This window comes from Dreissena polymorpha, chromosome 5 (assembly GCF_020536995.1).
Source record: "Dreissena polymorpha isolate Duluth1 chromosome 5, UMN_Dpol_1.0, whole genome shotgun sequence".
NCBI lineage: Eukaryota > Metazoa > Mollusca > Bivalvia > Myida > Dreissenidae > Dreissena > Dreissena polymorpha.
In genome coordinates this window covers 47,128,766-47,139,484 of record NC_068359.1, presented here as the reverse complement: position 1 = coordinate 47,139,484, position 10,719 = coordinate 47,128,766, and the positions used below count along the sequence as shown (strand labels likewise).

The 10,719-nt window shown below is 36.8% G+C and overlaps 1 protein-coding gene and 1 long non-coding RNA gene across 2 annotated transcripts in view; both read right to left on the bottom strand.

Annotated features, from left to right (window-relative positions):
• Positions 1 to 1,740: 1,740 nt before the first annotated feature.
• LOC127881832 (uncharacterized) lies at positions 1,741 to 5,949 on the bottom strand. Its single transcript, XR_008050305.1, has 2 exons — positions 3,620 to 5,949; positions 1,741 to 3,564 (listed from the first exon to the last, which is right to left on the bottom strand). It is a non-coding gene; the product is annotated as an uncharacterized LOC127881832 (long non-coding RNA).
• Positions 5,950 to 6,014: 65 nt separating this feature from the next.
• The window catches only part of LOC127881831 (neuroepithelial cell-transforming gene 1 protein-like), a 70,427-nt gene continuing 65,722 nt past the window's right edge, over positions 6,015 to 10,719 (bottom strand). Inside the window, exons 12-14 of the mRNA XM_052429969.1 lie at positions 10,377 to 10,445; positions 8,766 to 8,949; positions 6,015 to 7,043 (exon numbers count right to left, since the gene is read on the bottom strand). Coding sequence (XP_052285929.1) covers positions 6,862 to 7,043; positions 8,766 to 8,949; positions 10,377 to 10,445 — 435 coding nt within the window. The 3' untranslated portion in view covers positions 6,015 to 6,861. The remainder of the gene's footprint in view (positions 7,044 to 8,765; positions 8,950 to 10,376; positions 10,446 to 10,719) is intronic.

Sequence of the window (10,719 nt, the reverse complement as noted above, 5' to 3'; positions counted from 1 at the left end):
GTTGCTATCTTCAATATTGCAAAAGTTATTGCAAATGTTAAAGTTGGTGCAAACCAACCAACCAACCAACCAACCAACCAACCAACCAACAGACCAACAGACCAACCAACAGACAGGGCAAAAACAATATGCCCCCCACTACTATAGTGGGGGACATAAAAATAAATAAATTAAAATACATTGCCATCGAGCGCCTATGAGCGTGTCATGCATTTTCAAAAACAAAATCGGTTTCAGTGTTTCAGTTTGCTTTAATTTGCAGCTAATTAGGCAGGCTGAGAACGTGTTACCTTTAACGATATGCACAGCAATCTTTTAATTTGTAGACCGGGCCGACTTTAATTGTTGAGCACTTGTTACCTTTGGAGAAAGCCGCATACGGGTTTATTATATTGAACCGTCGAAATCCGTAATTGGTGAAAACAAACAAATAAATTATTGTTTTCAGCTTGCATAAGGATGTTATAAATTGCATACTAATTGTTTGTTTTAATTACGGGCAAATTATCAAATAATTCAGCCGCGAAAACTTTTTATTAGCAAAAAAGGATTTTTTTTCTTTGTTCACATAGGGTAAAATCACGTGATTATCAATATGGCGACGTCCATATCGACGCAGGTATTTTTTGCCGTTTTATATCTTTTATTACTTGTATATTATTTTTGAAATTTCGCTCACTTTCCAAAACGTATTAGCAAGAAAGTTACTGGCGTTTTTGTCATTGTAATACTCGCTCTACTCGTCGCGAAATTTCTTTATTGAGGGGGAACTTCTCCGGGTCATCAATTCTGACAGGAGGGCTCTTCTCCGCCCGCTATTTTTCAGCAGGAGGGCAGTTCTCCGCCAAATAAAAAACAGTGAGGGGGCAGTTCTCCGCCCAGTGAAAAATCTTTGAGGGGGCACTTCTCCGGGGGGGGGGGGGGGCACCTATCCTAGAGCCTACAATAGCAACAAGCAAAATCGTTGAATTGATATCCCCCGCCATTATACTTCTGGACACAAGTTTTCTGGACGGATGGACAACGCCAACGTGCATCATCCTCTTATCCATATATATCCTCATACAAGGTTAAATGAAATATGTGAAAGCACTTCCAAGATATGGCTCCGGACACACACAAAAGCATTGTTTCAAGATACATAGGGCCATAACTCCGTTATTATCCGATGGTGTACAATTCCATTTGGCGTGCATCATCCTCTTATCCATATATATACTCATACAAAGTTTCAATGAAATCAGCCAAAGCACTTCCAAGATATGGCTCCGGACACAAAAGTGCCGGACGGACAACGCCAAAACAATATCCCCCCGCCATAGGCGGGGCATAACAAGGTACACGTCTACTACTTTCGAGTCATTAAAAGAGATAAATGCGTACTCTATACAATGAAATAAGCAGTCTTAAATATTGTGTAGTGTTTGAGTAACAAGCAGTCAGGCAAATCTACTGAAATGTTAAAAACATGCACTTACTTCCCGCAGATTTTGCTCTTTCGCACGTGCATTTAAAATGCCGCGCAACACAATAACAATCGCCATATTCGACATTTAATAAACAACACGCGAATCCTGAACATGAATAACCTGCTTTAATTGATTGCCCGAGACAAAGAAAAGCAATTAATCTAAAATAACGAGTCAACATGTAACTTGTAAGCGTTCTCTTGTATCCGCGCTGCTATGCAACGAACACGTGCCACGCGGACAGCAGTGTGACAACAACAACAAATCACGGTTTGCATTTACAGTTTAATAGGTATAATGGTCTGGTGTTGAAACCGTAAACAAGGCGCAACAAGTAAACAACTGGGATGAAAATGCAAATCGTTGATCAGTGTGTTTACAGTGATTTCTTACTATACAAGACACGTAATGTCCACGTAATGAGAACATGTTTACCGTAATGAGGACATGAATATCGAAGTTACCACAAATCACCAGAAACGGTTTCGTCGAAGATGAAAATAAATGACATAACTTCTACCTGCACACAAAGCAAACGGACACATGTCCTTTATAGTAAAAATGTTTCATTTTGTGCTGCTTTCATAAAAAGTGCTGGAAATTATGATACCATTTGAGTAGAGAGCCGCGTGAAAATGGGTTTCTTTTAAGTTTTGAACACACTAATATGAAAAATCAAACTTGTGAGAAACCTACACACTTCAAAATGTACAGAACAGTTATCACGTGCACAGTGATGACTACAAGCAACATAAAATATTTCGTATTCTTGAACGTCCATATTAGGCAATACAATTCAACGTTTTCTATAGACCAGAAATTGTCTTTGCCTGACAGGTAAGTTTAAGAATAAGAAAGTCTGAAACATGTGTAGTCATATGGTCTGGTGTTTTTATAATTTGATGTTAAAATCATCATTATAAAGTAATTTAAGAGTTTTCATATGAAAATCGGTACATTAGATAAACCTTTTCAAAGAGACTATAATAGTTTTATTTAAAATGAGTCACAATCGTGCACCGAAAGTGTGAACTACAGAAAATGGATTTCACAATAAACAGGGCTAAACAATTCAAGAGCAGTTCATCATGAAACATGGCAATGTTTTTGAATTTTTCGAGCCACAAAATGGCCAAAAGGTATTACTGTGTTCACTGAGTGGTTCAACTTATGGCATTGCTACAAATCAATTGCTAAATGCAAAACAATATTTAGGTGCTTCGTTCAGAAACAACTTCAGTATTATCTTACCCTTTACCTGAAACTCAAAAAGTATGTAAACCTATGCATTCAAAGTGTTTGCAATGTGATAAGTGTTGATAACCTATATTGATCATTATGTCTTAGATAATGTTTGACTGTTATAGTTATGCATGTCAACCACATATTCTACAACTGCATGAATAATAATAATTTGAATAAGTCTAAAAAAAACAGTAAAAATTAATTTTGAATTATGAATGAACATGGATGAAAATAATTTATTTGTAAAAGTTTTCTTTAACTTGTAAAATATATGGTTGACAAGCACATTGTGCATTTCTGACAAAGTGACAATAAGGTCTTACTAATAATTATACAAACAAATATAAACTACTATAATACTAACTATTACAAGTATTGATAATTAATAATGCTTAATTAGATATACGTGTTATACTTACTATTGTAAACATATAAATACATGACTATAAGTAAATAGCATAAAACATTACAAAGAACATTAATATTTACATTTTATTTTCATACCAAAGTTTTATGAAGGAATTTTTTTACTATCAACATTAATGAGCAAACTCCTTGTAATTCCCCTGCCCCTTATCTTTTTTGTACTGAACAAACTCATTTTAATCATTCCAACTGCAAAATGGGATAACAGTAATAATGAAATAATACACAACCAGAATCTAAGTAATAGCGTTTTACATTCCTCATTGTTGATGACAAATTTAAGGATCCAATCAAGCCATTAATGGTCCATTTGAACTCCAAAGTAGGTCAAAGGTGATGTGACTGGATCAGAAATGATCAAAAGCAACACCAGTCTTAGTATCCAAGTAAGGAAGTAAGGAGTATTGGTGCTAGATAAAAACACCTGCGCCAAGTGTCCTCTCAATGAAGTAAGGAGTATTGGTGCTATATAAAAACACCTGCGCCAAGTGTCATCTCAAATTTGCCAGTGCTTTCCCCATAGGCCTATCTGCAGCGACACTTTCCGCCTTGAATGGATTTTCTTTAAAAAGACTTCTCTAATAAGCCTGTGCGGATTGCACAGGCAAATCTAGAGGACACTTAACACACATGTTTACATATCTGAGCCCAGTTTGTTTCCTGAAATAGGCTTAAAAGATAAAATCTGGTTTCCTTTGTATGGAAGTTCACAGAGGCACTCACTAAATGCAATCAACAATATGGATGACGGTGGGAACAAATATAGCTTTTGTTACTGGCCTATAAAAAGAAATGGAAAAACAATACATATACCGTATGCATAACAAACACACATTGTTTTAAAAATGATAAACCAGGTACAATGAAACTTATATGATACGCCACTGTGCATAAAGTAAGTACAAGCAATACAAATACAAATTATTTGGATTAGATTGGACCTAAAATCCATTATCTATGTTCACAGTTTAATACAAATAAGATGAGTTTCTAGACAAGCATGTTTAGGCAGTCAAAAGCATGAGGCATTTCGACCATTTGGAATGTAAAACTTTGTTGTTGGTTTTTTAAAGTAAATTGCACTTGAGTAAAAAATTAATAAAACCTATTTTATCCCACTTTTACAGCGAATTCGGTTGATTAAAGCCCCATTGATTAAATATCATCTATAATCAACGGCAGAATGACGTCAATATTTCGACTAAATGACGTCATAAATCCATTGAAATTATCCAGTCAAACTAATTTTGTTTAAACAAAAAGGTTTACAAAATTAAAAATGGGATAAATAGGTTAGTGTTGATTATAGATCAGGTTTATCATGCGAGGCTTAGAAAACAAAAAGCACGAGACTTGGCGAGTGCTTTTTCGTTTTCGTGCCGAGCATGATAAACCTGATCTATAATCAACACTAATCTATTATTCTCTATGTATGCACTTACAATGTGTTGTGTTTATTCATTATTTATTTGTACAAGTATACACCAGCAAGGGAATCTTACAAATAAGACATTATTTTAAGAAAATGGCAAGTGATGATGGAAAACTTATATTGCAACAAAAAAACTACAGTGATTCAATCTTTTCATTCAAAGACAGGTTCCAACAATTTGACAAGAGAACAAATACTCTGTGTGTGTTTGTGAAATCCAGAGTTCAGAAGCATTAGAATTAACATTAAAGAAAAGACATCATTACAAACATGTTCAACAATTACATATCAATATAGAGAAAGACAACAAGAAAAGATACAAGTTAGAATCTAAAATACAAATTAAAACAAACAAGAGCTTTCTCTATCTGAAGATATATGCCCCCGAAAACGCTTCTTCGAAACCTAAACGCAGATTTCGAAACCTAAACGCAGATTTTGACACCTAAATGCGGACCCTAAGTTCAAGGTCAAAGGGGTCAAAATTTGTGTGCTTATGGAAAGGCCTTGTCAATATACACATGCATACCAAATATGAAGGTTACATCTGAAGCGACATAAAAGTTATGAGCATTTTTCGAAACCTAAACGCAAAAGTGTGACTGACAGACGGACGGGCAGTCCGATCACTATATACCCTCCTTCGGGGGCATAAAAACTACCCATATGAAGTACTGCTAATTATCAAAAGCACAAATACCCTGTTATACTTCTTGAGTTACTTTTTAAAAAGTCAATGTCAAGTATATTTTAGCTAAAATGTAAGGTGTTTTGAATAAGAAACAGGAGTAGGCAGAACTGTAAAACACAAAATATGATAAAATAATGGCAGCTTTTGTTTTACATACATGCATAAAACCAATACATTGCATTGATAAAATATATATTTAATACAAAATGTAATTAAAACAAGTACATGTATAGATTTATGAATGTGGCACCAAAGCTATATGACACATTTTTCAGACTACTTTATTAATAAATATTGGCAACAAACCTGTCTAAACACAAGCTACTGAAATACAAATACAAAATACATTTTGTAGTATGGTTGAATAACATACTTTCTTTAATCTCAATACATAGCATATAAACAGTATCAGTATTCATAAATCACATAGATTGAAAGCAAAATACTATTGCAATATAAAAGAAGGCAGTGATTAAAACAAAATAAACACAAATTCTCTGTTCAATAAACAGAAATGCCCCGATTTTTTTAAGTTTGTTGATATTGGTGGATAAGAAATGTAGGTAAGATTTAACTGTAGTAGGAATAATTTAAATGAATAATTTAAATTAAATCTTGACCCAATAAAATAAGAAAAATATTTATCCAATTTACCAATATTTTATATTGAAGAAATAAAACATCTATACAGTCCAATACTTTTCAACTGATATTTATTTACTTACAATATTTCAGACTTTTTGAAAACAATATTTTTTAATTCAACCCAGAGTGCATTAAGCATTAAACAAATTAACAGCGTTATATTATGGCGCCATTTCATGTTACGAAAGAATTCTAAAGAGCATAAAGGCCAACATAGAAGAATTATCCACTTCATTTATTTAAATATTGATAAGCAATTAAAAAAACTGCTGATAATTGGGTGAAAGATAGAACAAATAATGTACACAATTTTCTATTAAGGCAAACTGTGGTGAACAATGCATTAACAATAGCAGAAATACAGATCAAAGTCATACAAATAATTAAACAATACAGCCTATGCAAAGTTAAAACTAACATAAGATACTAAAATATGGTAGTGTAGTTAATTCCAAAAGTATATAATTTAAAATAAGGTGGTCATGGACAAACAAAATCCTGTTGTTATCTTTAAGTTTTTGTAATAATTTGCACAAGACCAAGTGCAGACAACACGCAGTTGTGTAATTTTTTCGCGTGTCTGTATTTTCAAACAATACAACATTTTTCAAATGTCCAAAAACAATACAAATTTCACCAGCATTCATGCAGCAAAAAGGACTTAATAGCACACTTTGTTCGCTGCCAACAAACTCTTCCATCCAATCTTCATGCATCATTCTCAACATAAAGTACAATCTTCTGCCCCATCTGCATGTTGATTAGGTCCTTCAGTCAACCTGTACAAGTTCGCCCAATCAGGAATGTCTCCCAGGTGTATTGCACGCTTCCCAACAACTCCAGGCACTCAACAGTTCCATCTTCAAAAAATCTTAACTCACCTAACATACATGTTAAAGTAACAATACATGCGTTGCAGGCAATCTACAATCAAGCATCGCTGCGGCCATTATTCACTCGCCCTCGGAACTTTCAGACTTCAGGCTGACGTTATCCGTCGGGGTTTTCGGGACCGCGTTGATGGCTATTTTGAAACAGTGCAGCCACTGACGCTTGTCATGTTCATCGTTACACATCAGAGTGTGCGACTGTGCTTTGTTGGAGTCCACGTGGGAAACGCGGAAAATGTTCTTTGCTGGAAAAGAAGAAAAAAATTATTACATATTATTACATATTCAAGACTTAAATCGTGTAAAATAAAATACATCACCATGATGAATGCAGAAGATATTAATGCGCAGTCTGCACAGGCTAATCTTGGAGGACATGACACTTTCCGCTGTTTAGAAATTTTTAGTTTAAAGGAGGTCTCCTCTTAATGAAATTCCAGTGTAGGCAATCCGCACAGGCTAATCTGAGACGACACTTCATGCACATGCATTAAGCCGAAGTTTCCTAGAACAAGGCTCATACCCACTACCTGCAGTGGTGTAACACTCAACTACTCACATGTCTGTGATGAGCTCAAGGCTCATACCCACTACTTGCAGTGGTGTAACACTCCACTACTCACATGTCTGTGATGAGCTCAAGGTTCATACCCACTACCTGCAGTGGTGTAACACTCAACTACTCACATGTCTGTGATGAGCTCAAGGCTCATACCCACTACTTGCAGTGGTGTAACACTCCACTACTCACATGTCTGTGATGAGCTCAAGGTTCATACCCACTACCTGCAGTGGTGTAACACTCCACTACTCACATGTCTGTGATGAGCTCAAGGCTCATACCCACTACCTGCAGTGGTGTAACACTCCACTACTCACATGTCTGTGATGAGCTCAAGGTTCATACCCACTACCTGCAGTGGTGTAACACTCCACTACTCACATGTCTGTGATGAGCTCAAGGTTCATACCCACTACCTGCAGTGGTGTAACACTCCACTACTCACATGTCTGTGATGAGCTCAAGGTTCATACCCACTACCTGCAGTGGTGTAACACTCCACTACTCACATGTCTGTGATGAGCTCAAGGCTCATACCCACTACCTGCAGTGGTGTAACACTCCACTACTCACATGTCTGTGATGAGCTCAAGGCTCATACCCACTACCTGCAGTGGTATAGCACTCCACTACTCACATGTCTGTGATGAGCTCAAGGCTCATACCCACTACCTGCAGTGGTATAACACTCCACTACTCACATGTCTGTGATGAGCTCAAGGCTCATACCCACTACCTGCAGTGGTGTAACACTCCACTACTCACATGTCTGTGATGAGCTCAAGGCTCATACCCACTACCTGCAGTGGTGTAACACTCCACTACTCACATGTCTGTGATGAGCTCAAGGCTCATACCCACTACCTGCAGTGGTGTAACACTCCACTACTCACATGTCTGTGATGAGCTCAAGGCTCATACCCACTACCTGCAGTGGTATAACACTCCACTACTCACATGTCTGTGATGAGCTCAAGGCTCATACCCACTACCTGCAGTGGTATAACAGTCCACTACTCACATGTCTGTGATGAGCTCAAGGCTCATACCCACTACCTGCAGTGGTGTAACACTCCACTACTCACATGTCTGTGATGAGCTCAAGGCTCATACCCACTACCTGCAGTGGTATAACACTCCACTACTCACATGTCTGTGATGAGCTCAAGGCTCATACCCACTACCTGCAGTGGTGTAACACTCCACTACTCACATGTCTGTGATGAGCTCAAGGCTCATACCCACTACCTGCAGTGGTATAGCACTCCACTACTCACATGTCTGTGATGAGCTCAAGGTTCATACCCACTACCTGCAGTGGTGTAACACTCCACTACTCACATGTCTGTGATGAGCTCAAGGCTCAAACCCACTACCTGCAGTGGTATAACACTCAACTACTCACATGTCTGTGATGAGCTGAATGCCGTCCTAAAGGAGCCCATCTTCACTTCGCCGTCCTTCAAGTCCTCCAGGAGGAGTTCACAGACCGGTATGGGGTCCCGGTACACCTGGAATCTCTGCTGGCCTCCCTGCGTCACCAGCCTCGTCAGCACCACGATCGTGTCAAACAGGAACAGCTGTAGCTTCTATAAGAACAGAACAGAATATGAATGTATTACACATAAACTTTACAGTTTTGAGTGTAATTCAAATACAAAATAACGTAAACCCTTTCCCACTTAGATATGTATTTTCATGCATTTGTAGTCCCTTGGAAAGTTATGTTTATTTTAAGACCTCTCTTACTAGATTCAAGTTTTTAAGGCTTCATCTCCAAACCTTAGATACTGATGAGCAGCAAACAGCATAAAACCTGAACAGCATGCGAGTTACTTGCAGGCTGGTCTGGCTCTATGCTGTTTGCACATAGTGATGACTGAATTTTACAGATATTTAAACAAAACTCTTTTTATGTTAGATGTTAATTTTTAACAAAACAAACGCACTGAGAGAAAGTAACGGTCGATTTAATTTTGTGTGAGAAAATCTTTATGATACAAAGTAGGCAACAGGAGATTGTCAAATACGATGTATCATGCGCGTTACCTTGTTTACATTATGAGCATTCCTATCTTAAACATGTAAAGCATTTCAAGCATTTTCAATGGCTACATTTTCTTTGCATGAAAAATTGCAAGTATTATTTGGATGAAACAAAGTTGCTAGCATCAAATGAAATAACAGCAGTAAACAACATTTCAAATTTATCAGAAATATTTCTGTAGAAATGTTTCATGGTAAAATGGCCAGTGATAAAATAAATCTGAAACTCTTTATTTTATACCATATTTATTTTATTTAGTTCTTCTATAAAATTTGTAAGTAAGTGTCACTTAACAGAAAAAAATAATCCTAAACTCAATTACAAGCTCTAAAGCACTTCAAAAGAAATTAACAGCACTATAATATTAGCATACTAATGAAAATACATATTTACAGAACTATCAAAGGCTGAAAAATAGTTCAAAGAGTACAGCCACAACTGCCTGACAATACAAACCAGTCTCAAGTTCAAGAATAGACTGTATTTATATTAACTATCGAAAGCTGTAAGAAGTTGGTTCAATGAGTGCATCCACCTTTTTCAGACAATGAAAACCAGTCCCAAGTTCAAGAATGTATTTTTTATAAACTGTCAAAAGCAGTAACTTAGTTCAAAGAGTGCAGCCACACCTGTCTCCTAATGCAAACCAGTCCCAAGTTCAATAATAGACTGTATTATTTATACACTGTCAAAAGCAGTAAGTTAGTTCAAAGAGTGCAGCAACCAGTCCCAAGATCAACAATAGACTGTATTTTGTACACACTGTCAAAAGCAGTAAGTTAGTTCAAAGAGTGCAGCAACCAGTCCCAAGTTCTCAGAATAGCAAGAGTCATGCACAGTGGTTATTATAGGTGCCTATATATAGCATGGGACTGCATTAGTGTACTTATCAGGTCAGGCTACAAAGACCTCGTGAAGAGGCTAGTAGGATCTGAAAATAGACTCTGATATACATACAAGTGTACTTACACTGCCTTTGTTGTTCTTCAAAGTTCCATTACAGAGCAATGTGCAGGCTGTCTCTATCGCACTGTGTCTCTGCAATATAACATAACCGGCATTAATAATGGCAGACAAGCACGCATAATTAACTACAAATATATGCTTGCTGTAGTTTCAGCAATAAATTTCTTTGTACGGAAAGTTTTCTTTAACCTTTTTTCCCTTTTGATCAAGCAGTGATGAGTACCGCTCACACAGCGTTCTAGATAAGCTGCGTATCAGCGTAATATACGCATTAGAAATATCAAGATACGCTCAATTTATCATTTCCGTGCGTACATTTAAGCAAGCCAATCTGGACTTACGCTAA